General features: G+C 35.7%; 1 protein-coding gene across 7 annotated transcripts in view; it reads left to right on the plus strand.

Annotated features, from left to right (window-relative positions):
* SLC35A3 (solute carrier family 35 member A3) overlaps positions 1 to 17,917 on the plus strand; it is a 67,066-nt gene that overhangs the window by 42,445 nt on the left and 6,704 nt on the right. For 2 of the 7 annotated variants that reach the window (XM_003892254.5, XM_009213594.2), the window contains exons 6-8: positions 2,624 to 2,742; positions 4,689 to 4,822; positions 9,385 to 10,451. In XM_003892254.5, coding sequence (XP_003892303.1) covers positions 2,624 to 2,742; positions 4,689 to 4,822; positions 9,385 to 9,475 — 344 coding nt within the window. In that variant the 3' untranslated portion in view covers positions 9,476 to 10,451. Of the gene's footprint in view, positions 1 to 2,623; positions 2,743 to 4,688; positions 4,823 to 9,384; positions 10,452 to 14,196; positions 14,736 to 17,917 lie in introns of those variants that run through there. The other 5 variants (XM_021921234.2, XM_021921233.2, XM_009213597.4 and 2 more) reach the window with 4 other exon arrangements.

Below are 17,917 nucleotides of genomic sequence, written 5' to 3' on the forward strand. Positions count from 1 at the left end.
AAGATTAACATGATAAGATCCAATTTTAGCTAGAGAATAGAGAAGCAGGAACTCTATTACCTATTGTTCCTAGGAGTATAGATTGATATAACCATGTTGGATTTCAATTTGGGAATATTTGGTATATTTGCTAAAATTTTAAATATGTATAGGCTTTAATGTAAGAATTCCAAGTCTGGATAAGGATCTATCCTATAAGAGCACAAAGATAAGTAGTGTGAGCACCAGTAGTGTGAGCTTGGGCAAGTTATGTAACCTCTTTATGCTTTAGTTTCTTCATCTATAAAATAGACATCTACCTCATAGTGTTGTATATCAGTTAACATACAGGAAGCACTTAGAATAATTCCTGTTACATGCTGATACATACATATTTGCTATTATAATCCATACAAAGGAATATTATGCAACTGTTAGAATGCAGTAGACCTGTTCATGCTGACATGTATGACATGTATGTATCCTTCTATAATGTATACTTTTTTGGTAATTACGAAGTCTTACTTTCATAAATTAAAAAACTTTACTGGATGTGATGGCTTGTGCTTCTAATCCCAGATACTTGGGAGGCTGAGATGGGAGGATTGCTTGAGAACCAGGAGTTTGAGATCTGAGCAACATAGTGAGACCCTGTTTCTTAAAAAATATATATATATGTGTAAGGCTGGATGCGGTGGCTCACGCCTGTAATCCCAGCACTTTGAGAGGCTGAGGCAGGTGGATTGTTTGAGCTTAGGAATTGGAGACCAGCCCGAGCAACACTACAAAACTCTGTACAGAAAACAATAACAACAACAAAAAAAACCAAAAATTAGCCAGGTGTGGTAGCATGTGCCCGTGGTCCAAGCTACTTGGGAGGCTGAGGTGGGAGGATCGCGTGAGTCCAAGAAGTCAAGGCTGCAGTGAGTTGTGATTGTGCCTCTGCACTCCAGCCTGCTGAGTGAGAGAGTAAAATCCTGTCTCAAAATATACATATTATATATATATATGTTATATATAAAACTCTTCTGATGGTATTTTTTACGTATGTGTGTATATATATACACACGTACATATTTTATATATATAATACCATCATATAAAATACTATCAGATGTGTTTTGGCAATTATATGCCAGCATTAATTTCATGTTTGAAATTAGACATTAAAAGGATAGAGCTGACTTAAATGGAATTTTAGAGCATTTCACATCCTTTTCACTTCCTTTCTATTGTGGAATACTTTGATTAGTTATGACTTCATTTTTAAAAATTGCTTTACCCTTGCACTCTTTAACTGCATATATTTCAAAGGCTACCCATAAAAAGCGGTCCCTGTCAGCATGAATTTCTTTATTTATAGCCTAGCAATGCTTCCGGGAGTCTCTTACTCCAATAGTCATGTGATAGACTATGCTTTTGAGGTGAGATTCAACATGAACAACACAGTTTCTGCTCTTACCAAGTTGACTTTCTCTAACAGTGAAGCTTCAGTAACACAGAATCTAATGTTTTCTATGACTGTTTCTTAGCTGTGATTTTTTGGGTATTAATTATTAGTTATACTTTCAAAACAAAACTTTATTTATTTACTTTCTAGAGACAGTCTCGCTGTTTTGCTCAGACTGGAATGCAGTGGTAGAATCATAGCTCACTGTAACCTCAAACTTCTGGGCTCAAGTGATCGTCCCACCTCAGCCACCTGATTAGCTAGGACTACAGGCGTGCACCACCACACCTAGCTAATTTTAAAATTTTTTGGTAGAGATAGAGTCTTGCTTCATTGCCTGGGCGGGTCTTAAACTCCTGGGCTCAAATGATTCTCCTGCTTTGCCCTCCCATAGTGCTGGGATTTCAGGCGTGAGCCACTGTGCCCACTCTCGAAACTTCTTAATAAGGAAAAATGTTGTACTCCCTGCCTGAGCTTTTATATTTGTATGTACCAATGTGAATATATGAAAATCTAGATCTAGCAAGAGGAAGGTGGAAGAACAATGACATATTCCAAATGTGAGCAATTTGCACATATTTGAATGGGCTAGCCATGTAATCATCTAATTTGTGCATTGTATTATTTTAGTGCTCCAAAGTTGATAATGTCTGTTATTTTTTATATTCTGTCTTTGTCTTTTTACATTTGTATGTCTTTGTCTTATAGTCATAAACTAAGTATACTTTTGTTAAGTATACAAAACCAAGTAAAGATTTTTTAAAAAATCTAATTTTGGCTGGGCGTGTGCCTCACACCTGTAATCCTAGCACTCTGTGAGGCCGAGGCAGGTGGATCACGAGGTCAGGAGATCGAGACCATCCTGGCTAACACAGTGAAACCCCGTCTCTATTAAAAATACAAAAAATTAGCCAGGTGTGGTGGCAAGCACCTGTAGTCCCAGCTATTCAGGAGGCTGAGGCAGGAGAATTGCTTAAACCTGGGAGGCGGAGGTTACAGTGAGCCGAGATCACACCACTGCACTCCAGCCTGGAACAGAGCAAGACTCCGTCTCAAAAAAAAAAAAAAAAGAAAGTAATCTAATTTTATCAAAAAGAAAAAGTTAAGTATAAAATTATTTGGAATGTCAGTGGAAAAAATATTTCTCTTCAGAAAAACTAAATGATACATCATGTAGACTTTAATTTTTTTTAGGTTTCTTTGGAAGTATATTTGGATTAATGGGTGTATACATTTATGATGGAGAACTGGTATCAAAGAATGGATTTTTTCAGGGATATAACCGACTGACCTGGATAGTAGTTGTTCTTCAGGTAAAGCATTTAAAGTCTTAGATTTAATGTTAATAAACTCTATTTTAATATAGAGAATCAAAGTAGCTCCTGATATGCTGATGTGAGGGGAAAAGGTCACTACTGTTAGTGCTCTCGTATCTAGTTTATTCAAGGAAGTTAGAATAGAAGTGATCTTAACGCTGTAATGAAATCTTATTTTGAAAAGGGATCTTTAATGAACTTTGTGGTATTTAAATGTAACATAATGAAAATACGGGTTTAAGAATAAAAGAGCTGAAGGTTAAGGCAAATATAACTTTGGATTTTTCTATAAGTCTTATCATTGTACAGGAAGTCTGGGTCAGCCATTAAGACCCAAGAAGCAGATCTGGATATTTAATTGTGACAATTCATAGCCTCATATTGTAGTTACATATTGGAAAACGTCTGTCAAATTCAGTTTATATATAGCTTGGAATTGTTCAAGGGTTGAGTAATTAATTACATCTTTAAAAAATACATATGGAGAATTCTAGAGGATATAAAAATGAAGACACAAGTCACTATCCTTAGAGCCTCCTATTCTTCTAGAGATATTTGAAGCCTAAGAAGCAAGGCTCCAGAAAGGAAGGTGAAGGTGGCAAAGGATAGTTGTGTTTTTTTTATTTTTATTTTTTTGAGATGGAGTCTTGCTCTGTCGCCCGGGCTGGAGTGCAGTGGCCGGATCTCAGCTCACTGCAAGCTCCGCCTCCCGGGTTCACGCCATTCTCCTGCCTCAGCCTCCCGAGTAGCTGGGATTACAGGCACAGGCGCCCGCCAACTCACCCGGCTAGTTTTTTTTTTTTGTATTTCTTAGTAGAGACGGGGTTTCACCGTGTTAGCCAGGATGGTCTCGATCTCCTGACCTCGTGATCCACCCACCTTGACCTCCCAAAGTGCTGGGATTACAGGCGTGAGCCACCGCGCCCAGCCGGATACTTCTATTTTTAAGATAGCAGAAAAGGAGACAAGGATAAGTGAAAATTTGAAAAAAATAATTAAAAGAAAATTTGAAGCGGAGATAGGGTGAATCAAGAGAGTTTATGTATGATGTATCTTATTCCAGCAAAGAGAAGAAGCCCCCTTCCCTTAAAAAGGGGCTGAAGATATGAGAAAAATAAAAAATGTTTGGTATAACTGGCATGAAGGATTCAATAGGGAGTAAACAGATGAATGACAACATTGCCAAAAAATATTGGGACTGAAACATTAATTTGTAGTAAGCTCAACTGGCATAATTTATGACTTTCTCTAAATAAAGCTTCCATCATAGAAGAGGTGGTTTGAAAGTTGTTATAGTAGGTAACCCAGATTTGGAAAATGATAAGTAGTCTTTGGCAGAAAGCAGAACTGTGTAGTATAGTAAAACCTCATTATTAAAGTAGCTACAATTGGGAATTTGAGAGGGATTGGGTAGAAAGTTCTTTCTACAGTCTTAAAGAAAGAGCACAATTAAAATTGTGCCTTAGAAAACTTAATCTGACAGTAATAAAAGGTGGAATTGAACGGGGAGAAACTATAGGAAAAAAGTCAAATTAAGAGGCTATTGAAAGGCTGTAAAATGACTCTGATTACTAATTTTACTCAAAAGTAAAAATATTTCACTATTTAAAGTGACCAGTCCTCTCACATTTGTCCAAACAAGTGATGTTTAATTACTAAATTGGATAATGATAGACATTTTATTTGCAATATGGTCAAACTCCATTATAACAAACTGCAGATTATCCTGGTAGTTACTTTTATTAAATGCCTTTTGAAATAAGAGGGCTATTGAACAAAACCTGTAAGTCTATTTGTTGTGAGAGATGTTTAAAATCAATCCCTTACTGTAATGGGATTGAATTTATAGGACAAAAGCTTAAAGCTTTATTAAATAATGAAATTGTTTTGAAATGCAGTTTTATATGTGTGTTTTAAAAAATATTTTTTTAAAACTTCTGCAGGCACTTGGAGGCCTTGTAATAGCTGCTGTTATTAAGTATGCAGATAATATTTTAAAAGGATTTGCAACCTCTTTATCGATAATATTATCAACATTGATCTCCTATTTTTGGCTTCAAGATTTTGTGCCAACCAGGTAAAATATTCTTTTCTATTTTTTTAATCCCCAAAAGTATATAGAAAAATTAGAATTCTCCGTAAGGTGATCTGATAAATTTGAAGAAGCATTGAAATATAATTTTAAAAATTTATTTAACTATGTTTTAAAAATATTTCAAATTAAAGTCATGAAATAAAGTCTTCTTCTGAAAAGTTTTTTATACAAATTTGGCTGGCCAGAATTTTCCCAATAAATAGATGTGAATATTTTCCCTGCAAAGTAAAAAAAAGTGATATAAAAAAGTTAATAAGTCATATAAAGTCATAAAAATAAGTCATGTAATGACATTTTTAAAATACGGAATTTACATGACTTCCTTGAAGAAGACAGTTTATATAGAGAATGTGGCTCATGAGGAAACTCAATTAGGTGGTAGCAGGAAGAGCAGACTGGAAAGGAATTGCAGGAGGAGTTATAAGTGAGGAAGGAGACCCAGGACTCTGTAGTTTTATGGATGCTAAGGGAGGAGATAGCATCAGGAAAAATTGAGTGTAATGAATATCCATTACAGATAGCATTGAAAATTCTAGTATTTTGTTTAATTTATAACCCCAGACTAGTGGGAAGTTTTAATTGTTTCCAGGACACCACTCTTGGTTTTCCTCCAACTTTACTCTTCTCCTGATTTTCTCAACCTCTAAACTTTGGAATCTCCCAAGGATCTTTTATTTATTTATTACTTTATTATTTATATGTTTATATTTTTGAGACAGGATCTCAGTTTGTCACCCAGATTGCAGTGTAGTGGCACGGTCATAGCTCACTGCAGCTTCAAACCCCTGGGCTCAAGCAATCCTCCTGCCTCAGCCTCCTGGGTAGCTGGGACTACAGATGTGCTTTGTTGCCCAGGCTGATCTTGAACTTCTTACCTTAAGCAATCTTCCCACCTCTGCCTCTCAGAGTGGTGGGATTATAGTTATATGCCACTGCGCCGAACTCATTTGTGTTTTTGAGAATGAAATAGGATTATGGATGGAATTTGGCACTATAAAAATATAATATCCTTTTTATATTTTTATATTGAACATTGATGGTTTTAATTCTTTTCTAGCAATCTAGACAATAGGTCTGGAACATACATGTTGAGATTTGTAGTTCTTATGAGATAAAAATTTAAAAGCATTTCTGTTTTCAGCTTTGTATGGAAATGAATCACTTAGCTAGTAAGACTTAGACTAACAATGAACACTTATATCTTAATTTTGTAACCTTAATCATATTCCCTGTTCATAAGATGAGGAAATCATATGCTTTAATGTACTTTGAGAATGTTTGCACCTTGCAGATTTTTAGATTTTACTTTAAAAATCATACCTTTTTTTTTTTTTTTTTAAAGAACCTTATGTAAGGCTGAGGTAATTAAATCTTTGAATTATGCAGAGAATAAACAAATAAATGAACAAGTAAGCCAACAGAGGGACAAAAGAGTAGTAGTTTGGCAATGAGATATATGCCTGCCTGTAAATTCATGTTTCTGAAGAAGTATATAAGGTTTGTTGGGTTGAAGATAGAAAGAGAAAAGACAATGATACTGCCATTATTGAATGAATGAACGAACGAACGAATGAATGAATGAATGAATATTTTGAGAATATGCTCAGGACACTCAGCCAGATGGAGAAGATGGATTCTTTTTCCTAAAATAGGTAACTAAGCCCTCTGTCTTTATGCATCTTACCTTTGTGGATAATACATTTTCAGTAATAAATCTAGTGACATTTTCTCAATCTTCATTCAATTCTATCCTAAATGTAATAATATATTTGCCTTTAGCCTCATTCCACCTCCTGAAACTGGGTTGTTTGTTTGGCTTCTCTGAAATGGTATGCCTATACTTGCCTTTCTGATTGTCCCTTTGGTAGCTTGTCAATCCTTGCTCCCTCTCTCGGCCATCTCATCCACTGCCATGTCATATCTGTCTTCTCTAGGAAGATAAGTTCAAATTTCACCTAAACTCTAGATCCCTTTATTCTATTGACTGTTAGACATCTCCATTGATACAATATCACTATTACCCACTTCCCTAAATTATTTTTCTTGTGCTTGTTATTTTGCTTAGTGGTGTTACCATTCTTCCATTTAGGGTTGCTTATTCTTTTATCAAAAGTTTATTAAGTGTCTACTATGTGCCTGCTGGCCACCGTGCTAGCTCCTGGAAAAGGAGTGCATGAATGAGACACAATTTGTTGTCTTCAAGGTCATCAAGGTTTGGTGACCATCAAGTGATTGCAAAGACAGATGTGAATAAATGAATTATAACAGTATGATCAATGCAACAATGGAAGTATACATATAATAATTCTGTTAGAGGGGGCTCAGATCCTTGAAGTAATCATTACATTCTGATAGTTTTTTCCTAATATATATATTTTTTTCTGGGACAATTTTCTCTCTCAGAACCATCTAAAAATTGCTGGCTTGAGAAACAGGTGTTTCCTGACATTATTAGGTATTCAAGTAGATCCTGCTAAAGATATTATAGAAAGGATTCCTGCAGTGGATACAAAGGTAGACCATAGAATCTTTCAGTTGACATGAACTTTCAGTCCATGCCATTCCAAAGTTCCAGAAAGCTAAGAATAGTTCATAATGACTAATGAAGACAGTGTCTAGTAATTAATAATTACCAAATATTAATGTGGTAGCAATTTCTTCAAGATACATTATAGGATGTTTTATGTTATCCTAATAACTTTATATGTATAACTGCAAGTCTTTTGAAGAGTTAACCATTTGCATCAAGTCAAATCTAGTTATTAATCATAACAGATAATTACTGAGCTCCCTGTATATGCTAGGCACTGTGGGTACCACAGTGAATGAAGAGCACGTGGTTGAGCAGGGGAGTGGACTTATGCATCATTTAATGGCAGTGTGGTAAGTGTTATGCTAGGGGAGTTCTGCCTAGGGGAGTGAGTCTTGGAGACATTAGACCTGAATTATGAATAAGGATTTTCTAAGAAGCAAAGAAACTGTGGACAGAAGGAATAGTATCTCTAAAGACACTGTCAAGAAGGTGTATGTTGTGTTCACTGAGTGGAGTGGCTGAATTATAGATTGGGTGGCATGAAGTGGGGAGGATGAGTTTGGAGGGACCATATTATGAAGGGCCTTTTAATAATGATTAGTAATTATTTTTCATTTACAGACAATTAAAAAAAAAACAGGAGCATGGCTTTGGACTATTAGTAGAAACTTTAAATCCAAAACTAGCTTATGTCTCTATAATAGCATTTTAAAAAATGTACACATTAAAAGTTAAGATTGCACTTTGGGAGGCTGAGGCAGGCAGATCACTTGAGGTCAGGAGTTCGAGACCAGCCTGGCCAACATGGTGAAACCCTGTATCTACTAAAAATACAAAAAATTAGCGGCGGGTGGTGGTGCACAGCGGTAATCCCAGCTACTTGGGAGGCTGAGGCAGGAGAATTGCTTGAACCTGGAAGGCGGAGGTTGCAGTGAGCCGAGATCACACAACCGCACTCCAACCTGGGTGACAGAAGAGGCTCCATCTCAAAAAAATAAATAAAAGTTAAGATTCAGGCCAGTCACAGTGGCTCATGCCTGTAATCACAGCATGTTGGGAGTCTGAGGCAGATCACTTGAGCCCAGGAGTTCAAGATCAGCTTGGGTAACAAAGTGAAACCTCGGCTCTACAAAAAATAGAAAAGTTAGCCAGGTGTGGTGGTTTGCACCTGTAGTCCCAGCTACTTAGGAGACTGAGCTGAGAGGATTGCTTGAACCCTGGAGGTCGAGGCTGCAGTGAGCCATGATGACAGCACTGCACTCCAGAGCCTGAGTGACAGAGTGAGACCCTGTCTTTAAAAAAAAAAAAAAAAAGTTAATATTTGTAGTCTAGTCTAGTTCACATATCCAGTCTTCATTTCCAATGTATCGTAAGGTAGACTGTATCTATAGATACATAGGATAAAGAGGAAACCAAGAACTCCCTGCATTTAATGTAATTCCTTTTGTAAAGCATCCTATAAAAATTGGTCCTGAGTTTTGCTTATTACTATCTTGGATTTTAAACTAAACTTTACCTTGGTTTAACATGACAGAATAAAATTTTCCTTTCATATGTTCAACTGAAGAATTAAGACCTTTTGTTATTGAATGTATTGCATACAAAATCCCTATTAAGGTGAAATACAGAAGTTAAAATATCTTTGTTTTAGAAGACAGTATAGTGCAGTGGACGAGAGTACAGGCTGTAGAGTTAAACATACCTGAGTTTGAATCCTCTTGAAGTTATGGGGCTTTAGACAAGTTCTTTAAATTCTTTAAAACTGTTTCCTCATGTGTAAAAAGTGAATACTAGTACATCTTCATAGAGTTGCTGTGAGAACTCAATGAAATAATGCATATAAAGCACTTAGCCAGATACCTGGAATGTAGTAGGTACTCAAGATTTGTTAGCTGTGTTACTGGAACATTTTTCCCCAAATTATAATTATTTTTATAGTAAAGAAATAGAAGGAACTTATTCTGCTTTTAATCTGATTTTCTCTTTTTTATTTTGTCTTCGTCTTATTCAGTGTCTTTTTCCTTGGAGCCATCCTTGTAATAACAGCTACTTTTTTATATGGTTATGATCCCAAACCTGCAGGAAATCCCACTAAAGCATAGTCGTATACTATCTTTAACTGGTTTTTCACGATGGTGCACTAGGAATCTCGACATTAATCTTGCACAGAGGACTTCTACAGAGTCTGTGAAGATATCATCATGCTGAATCTGATCATACTGTTTTTTTAAAAGTTTAAGGATAAAATATGTGTATATGTAACAAAACACATTGCATCTAGAAATCAAAACTTGAAAGTATTTCCAGGGATTAGAATTAGAAGGAATATTAGAGAAAACTTGAAATCTGAGTTTAAAAAGATTTTACCTTTTTGATTGCTGCAGAAATGTCCTATGCACTCTTTGCAAGAGCACACAACAAATGTCAGATATCAATTTTTGCAAATTAGATTTAATGTTATTAAGTGTTTTTATCTTACTCTTTCTGTACAGATATATCAAATCACATGAAATATTTAAAGTTTGAAAATTATAATTACCTATAAAGCTGTGAAAAAATAGAAATATAATTTGAAAAAACATTTCACTTATCAGAGATTTTTATATTTATACAAAATATGACTAAATGAAGGATGGCTAAATGTTTTTTGTTCAATTACATAAAAATTAATAAAGTAATATTCTGGGTCTGATTTGTCAGAGAATAAATATCATATCTAAATTTAATGTAGAGATACATACTATTTCTCCATATGAATTTTAAGATATTTTAGTGCTTCAAGACTGCTGAAAGCAATCCAGTTGCTCCTGTGCTAGCCAGAGAATTTTATAGTAATGGGAGGTTAGCCCCTAATCTCTTCATTGCATTTCATTTCTGTAAATCAGATGAAATCCTTAATATTATTTTAAATTAAAATTTGTAATTGCCATTAAATTTTCAAAATGTAATTTAAAAGGATTAAATACTCATTTAATAATTTGAAATAATTATTGTATCATATCCACATTTGGAGAGTTTTGAATTATCAAGCATATACTGTATATAGTTAGAAAGTTATTAAATGAACATTTTACTCATTGATCTGTAAAAACTTCTTTACTCTACAACTGTTGACAAAAAGAACATTCAAACAAATAATAGTACAGATGTCAGTGACTGAGACCAAAATGACTTTTCTTGGAGACATTCCAGATTGCCATATTACATTATTTTAAACAGCGCTATAACTTTAAATCCAAAGCTGCTCGGAAGAATTTTTCAGGTCTCTCATAAGCCTGTTCTTCCCTGATCACACGAGTGGGAGAGGTAGCCAAATTTTGAATTCCCCTTCTGTGTTCCCACAAGAGCTGCTGAGAAGGCCGGGTGCAGTGACTCACGCCTGTAATCCCAGCACTTTGGGAGGCCGAGGCAGCTGGATCACAAGGTCAAAAGATTGAGACTAACCTGACCAACATGGTGAAACCCCGTCTCTACCAAAAATACAAAAATTAGCTGGGCATGGTGGTACGTGCCTGTAATCCCAGCTACTCGGGAGGCTGAGGCAGGAGAATCGCTTGAACCCGGGAGGCAGAGGTTGCAGTAAGCAGAGATTGTGCCACTGGCACTCCAACTTGGGTGACAGAGTGAGACTCTGTCTCAAAAAAAAAAAAAAAAAGCTACTGAGAAGGAGCCACCATTTTGCTTTAAAATAGTGGGTTTTTTTTCCTTTTTAATGAACACTGGAGCTGAGGATGCAGATTACATGAGTTATTTAATAAGTTGGTTAAAGGGAGAGAGAATATATTATAAATGGTAAGATGATTTGGTGAGCAAAAATGCTTTCTATAATTTGAATATGGGTTTAATTTAATTATTAACTATAGACAGAATTACTTACTGAGTATAAGAAGTATTTTACTGGCTGGGCGCTGTGGCTCACGCCTGTAATCTCAGCAATTTGGGAGGCCGAGGTGGGTGGATCACAAGGTCAGGAATTCGAGAGCAGCCTGGCCAGCATGGTGAAACCCCGTCTCTACCAATAATACAAAAATTAGCTGGGCATGGTGGTGCACGCCTGTAGTCCTAGCTACTCAGGAGGCTGAGGCAGGAGAATTTCTTGAACACACCAGTTGGAAGTTGCAGTGAGCCAAGATCGCTCCACTGCACTCCAGCCTGGATGACAGCAAGACTGTCTCACAAAAAAAAAAAAAAAAAAATAAATAAATAAATATATATATATATATATATATATATATATATATGTTTACATACACACACACCCACAGTATGAATGAAAAAAGTAAAATACTTTTTTTTTTTTTTGAGACAGAGTCTCACTTTGTCGCCAGGCTAGAGTGCTGTGGCCCGATCTCGGCTCACGGCAACCTCCCACTCCCTGGTTCAAGGGATTCTCCTGCCTCAGCCCCTGAGTAGCTGGAATTACAGACGTGAGACACTGTGCCCGGCCTACACTGTATATATTTTTAAAGACTGTTCTAATAGATATAAAAACTGTAAAAAATAAGTATTTTTATATAGCTCTCATGGATTTTATTAAACAGAATTTGACTCAAAAATACTATGTTACAAACTGTTGGGTACACTTGCCTAACGTGAACTGGCAGTGTTACCTTGCTTTTGCAGTAATAATCTACAGATTGCAGGGCTCATCAATTCCATCCAAAGTTTAAAAGCATTTAAAATTACCAAATCTAAATCACTTTGGTGGTGATTCCAAATTGGTACCAAGCAAACTTTGTGGATTCCCAATATGATTTTCAGTAACCACCCTTTAGAATTTGCTTAATAAGTTCACCACATTTTGAACATGGTAGTTTTAGATTGCAATAATATTCAGACTTACATTATTACTTACTGCTACGTAAAATCTAAATCCTGCAAATGCACAGAATTCAAGATGAAATATGATTTATGTTTAACGCACATTGAAGTATTGGTTGGGTACATTGAAGTATTGGTTGGGTATTAATGCAGTGTGCATTCACATTTAATCAGGTTTAGTCTGTTTCTATTTTAATAATTTAAAAAACTTATACAAGTAAATTAGATATTAGACATGTTAGTTACAGTGGTAACACATTTTTAGGTGTCAAAACGCAATTTTCAAAATTTCTAATGAAAGTTATAAAAATGTAAACAAGAATTGTAAAAATGGACAAAGTAGTCAAGTATATTTTCAAAGCACGATTTTATTGGGCAGGCATAATTTATATTTTGCTTTTCTAGTGGGTTTGAAAATGTTTATTAGAGATTGGGCTATGTGGTTTATAATTTTTAATTCATAAAATAATCATACATGAGAAGGTAGACCTATGCCCTAGGATCATGTCACATATACAGATAATGCCATTTCCTTATGTGTGTAATGTGTATTTTGATGACCTCCACAGGCCTTACTGTATCAAGCTTTTATAATGATGACTCCCATCATTATTTAAATTCCTATACTTTTTATTTGTTATCACGCAACTACTTTGTTCAATGTGAAAATGTGCTAACTCATGGGAGAAGAGTGCCAATCGATAGTTCTTTTAAAAATTAAGAATATGGTATTTGGGAAGAAAAGTTTGAAATGCAACAGACGGATATTTCAACACGGCAGTATTATATTATCAATTCTTTAATAAGTGATTTTAGAGATGTTATAGGCTACTTTTATGGTGGAATATATAGTTTAGAGATGCAAAACTTAAATGTTTACATCAATTTATATTGAATGTCATAATTTCATGGAAGGAAAGGTAGCTTAATATTTAGATTCTAAGGAGATATAATCTGAAAGGAAACTGGTTATGTTCTCTACACTTACTGTAATACTGATTATTCTTACATATCAAATTATTGAACTTTTAAAATTTCATTGTACAGTCATTAAACTGAGTTGGGTTTTTTCTTAAAGGGTTTAGCATCGCTCATTTGATTTACACATTCACATTATAATATTTAATTATCATGGGTGAATACGTTACATAAAAAAGGTTTATAAAAGTTATTTATGCTATATTGAAAGTCATCTTATGAATCTCCAGGTTATTTAAAGTAGTTACAGGAGCAGAGAACAAGCACCTTTATCAAAATCTGGTCCTATGTGCCTTGCTTTACCAAGTACCTGATTTTTCTGGAGGGTGTTCCTGTAATTCACAACTTTAGACACATGGGCAAAATTAGGATGTTTTAAGAATAAATACATTTCTATTTTTTTGGTTGCTTCAACATTAGCTCTTTAAATTCATTAACAAAATTAAAATAGGTATATTACAAAAGCATAAACATTTGTGAACAGTGCTTACTTAAATAAATTGTGATACTATTGCTCCATCACTGAGCTTTTTGAAACTTTTAACAATTGTATAAAACTGTCAGTTTGTTGTTTCATTTGTAATTACAAAATATAATTTACTGTAATTTAAAAACTTTTAAAAATAATTTGGATCCTGACTTTGTCTATATCTGTATTTCATTTGTTTAGAAAGATTCTTTTGGGTTTGAGAATGTAATCTGTATATTTAAATTTTTTATGGACATAATTGAAAGGAATGTATAAACTGGTCTTTTGTTAAATGGCTTTTTAATTGATAAACTTGTCATTTTTGGTATCCAGCTATTATCTATTTAATAGATTTATTGAAATAGATTATTTTCATAAAGAACTCTATACAAATCTTTTTCTATATTTCCTTATTTTCCTATTTACCTGTGTCTGTGACCTAACCTATGAATTTGTCTTCTCTCTTTATATATCAGAAATGAGTTGCTGATCTTTTTCTCTAGCTCTGTAGTACCTCTATCACTATCACATGTGATCTTTCATCCTTTTCTCTAGCCCATACTGTAGCATGAAAGACTGGGTTGGCCAAGTGCAGTGGCTCCTTCCTGTAATCCCGACACTTTAGGAAGCCAAGGCAGAAGAATCGCTTGAGCCCATGAATTTGAGGCCATCCTGGGCAACATAGGGAGACCTTGTTTCTACAAAAAATCTTAAAAATAAAAGTAGCCAGGTATGTTGGCATGCACCTGTGGGGCCAGCTTCTCAGGAGGCTGAGGCAGAAGGATTGCTTGAGCCCAGCAAGTTGATGCTGCAGTAAACCATGATGACACTACTGGACTCTCGCCTGAGTGACAGTGAGACTGTCTCAAAAAACAAAAACTGAAACAACAAAAAAAGAAATATTGGGTTTATTTAAACTAGTTAGAATTTATGTTAATAACAGCCTAATATTTTTTGTTTTAAATATCTCTAGGCTAGCCTCAAGGTTAAGTAATTATAGAAGTTTGGTATATATTTTCTTCATAATTTGGATATAATTGCTTCAATTGTGACCGTCAATGGAATGCATGGAGATAAATTGTGATAATATACAAGATTTTAGTCCTGTCTCTACTGCTGAAGTAACCTTACACAAAATACTTTGTAAAAAATCACTAAAGTGCCAGCATTTTAAAAATGTTTATTTTTCTTTGGTAACCTCTCATGAAAAGCACTAACTAAAAATGTTTAATAATCTTTTTTGTATTACAGTACTTCTTTTGTTGGAAATATATCACAATCCTCAAGTTCCAGTGCTACGCAAAAATATAATCTGAATCTTATAGATAATACTACCTTTTTTTTTTTTTTTTTTTTTTTTGAGATGGCATCTGGCTCTGTCACCTAGGCTGCAGTGGTGTGATCTTGGCTCACTGGAGGAACCTCCACCTGCCGGGTTCAAGCAGTTCTGCCTCACCCTCCATAGTAACTGGGATTACAGGCCATGCCACCACGCCCAATTAATTTTTGTGTTTTTAGTAGAGATGGGGTTTCACCATGTTGGCCAGGCTGGTCTCAAACTCCTGACCTCAGGTGATCTGCCTGCCTCAGCCTCACAAAGTGCTGGGTTTACAGGCATGAGCCACTGCACCCAGCCAATACTGCCTTTCAAAAGAGACTGATAGTGACCAGCATTAGTAATCATACTGGTGGGGGTGGACTTTTTTGGGGTTTTTTTGTGGGTTTTTTTTGAGACAAGGTCTTCCTCCCATCGCCTAGGCTGGAGTGCGGTGACACAATCTTGGCTCACTGCAGCCTTGACAGAGCTCAAGCGATGCTCCCAGGAGCCTCAGTCCCCCAAGCAGCTGAGAATACAGGTGCGCGCCACCATGCCCAGCTAATTTTTGTATTGTTTTGTAGAGGTGGGGTTTTGCCATGTTGCCCAGATTGGTCTCAAACTCTTGAGCTTCAGTGATCTGCCTGCCTTGGCCTCCCAAAGTGTTGGGATTACAGGCGTGAGCGACCACACCCAGCCCATACTGGTCTTCCTTACAGTTTTTAAAAAGAGAATTCCTTTAAGGCAGGACTAATTACATATACACTCTAGAAAAGAAAACAGCAAGGAAGAAATAAATTGCCCTCAATTACCAAAGATTTGAGCTTCTACTATGGCTGAGAGTGTTTTGGTCACTGCAAATTCTGGGGTTTCCCAAGTTCACCCTCAATTCTGGCTAGAAAGATAAAACTTACTGAAAGCTGTTACACTCACAGTCATATTTATTACAGAGAAAGGAAATACAAATTAAAACCAGCCAAAGGAAGTGACACATAAAATAGAGTCTAGGAGTGGTCCAAACTTGAACCTGTTGGTGTCCTTTTCTTGTAGAGTCACGGAAGGTGTTATCTGCTCCTGACCACAATGTTTGACAGTACACACATAGCATTGCCATTCAGGGAAGCTCACCTAAGCTTTGGTGTCCAGATTTTTATTGTGGCTCTATTAGTTGGCATGGTTGATTTTTTTTGCCCATGTAGTTGTCCTCTCTTTCCCACGTCTGCCCCTCCCTGGAGATCTGGCTGACATCAAGACTTCAGGGCCTCACCAGAGGTTATCTCCTTAGCATAAACTGTCAAGTGTTGCCTGAGGAACCCACAATGAATAAAGATATTCCTATCATTGAGAACTCCCAAAGACTTACACCAGAGCTTTCTTTGGATGGGCCAAATTTCTTACTACACAAAGATCATTAATCTCTATACACATCCTTCTGAATTGATGAGGATGATACAATCAACAACAATTCTTTTCAGAGACTTTTAATTTTTTTTTTTTTTTTTTTTTGAGATGGAGTCTCGCTCTGTCACCCAGGCTGGAGTTCAGTGGCGCAATCTCAGCTCACTGCAACCTCTGCCTCCTGGGTTCGAGCAATTCTCCTACCTCAGCCTCCCAAGTAGCTGGGATTACAGCTATCTACCACCACGCCCAGCTAATTTTTTTGTATTTTTAGTAAAGACAGGATTTCACCACGTTGGCCAGGCTGGTCTCGAACTCCTGACCTCAGGTGATCTGCCTGCCTTGGCCTCCCAAAGTGCTGGGATTACAGGCATGAGCCACCACACCAAGCCCAGAGACTTTTAATTTATATATTGTCATTTTTAATTTTAGAATATCTGTCAAATTATTCTGAACATAACATGAATCTAGTGTGGAAAAATGTTTATAATCAGATACTGTGTTAAGAACATACATATACAGAGAGCACAGAATTGTCATTTAGTTTTCAGTTCTTATGTATAATAACAACTTTATAAATGCTGGACTATTTTAAAGGACACAATTAAAACATGGTTTATAAATGTTTTACCTGTACTGTATATTAATAAACAATTTTGAACTAATTTTAAATTAAGCATTACCTATCACCATTATAAGGAAGAGCTAAAACCTGATGCCAATTGTTATTTTGGCTCACAGTAGGACTTCACGAGTGTTAGGATCACATTTTCCTCCCTTGGACCTGAGAATCAGGTGTTTTTCGTTGATGCATTTATTTTCATTCATTCATTTAGGATTTCTAAAATGTTAGAGGTAATTTGTTTAAAACAAATAACATGGTGTTCTTTTGGAAATATACAGTTTATCTTAGATATACACTTTCCTCTTTTGAAAGGTAGAATTCACTGCAGGTTTAAAAGAATAATGAATGTTCTTAGAGTGTTTTGTGATAATCACTGAAAATTCACTTGTTAAAATATACTTAAAGCTTGTCCAACGCACGGCCCACAGGCTGCATGCAGCCCAGGATGACTTTGAATGTGGCCCAACACAAATTTGTAAACTTTCTTAAAACAGTATGAGATTTTTTTGCAATTTTTTTAAAGCTCATCAGCTATCACTAGTGTTACTGTATTTTATATGTGGTCCAAGACAATTCTTCTTCCAGGGTGACCCAGGGAAGCTGAAAGATTGGACACCCCAGCTTTAAATGTAGAGTATTTAAGACGTTCAGTTAAATGTACTAAATCAGACTTGTGTGATTTAGACACAAAATCTGTGTGTGTGTGTGTGTATGTGTGTGTGTTTGCTTTTTTAAAAGATAACACATGTACAAACATGATTTCTAATAATTGACGGTTTTTCCCTTTCGGCTAAAGTTTTATTTTATTTTATTCTGCTTGGATAGCAAATATAGCATTTTAAAATGATGATGCTAAGTGCTTTTTTAATATATGCATGCTGCTTCAATAGGTCTTTTAAATATAGCCAAGGCAGGGTAATATTTCCTGAGTGATGATA

This window comes from Papio anubis, chromosome 1, assembly GCF_008728515.1.
Source record: "Papio anubis isolate 15944 chromosome 1, Panubis1.0, whole genome shotgun sequence".
NCBI classification, from domain to species: Eukaryota; Metazoa; Chordata; class Mammalia; order Primates; family Cercopithecidae; genus Papio; species Papio anubis.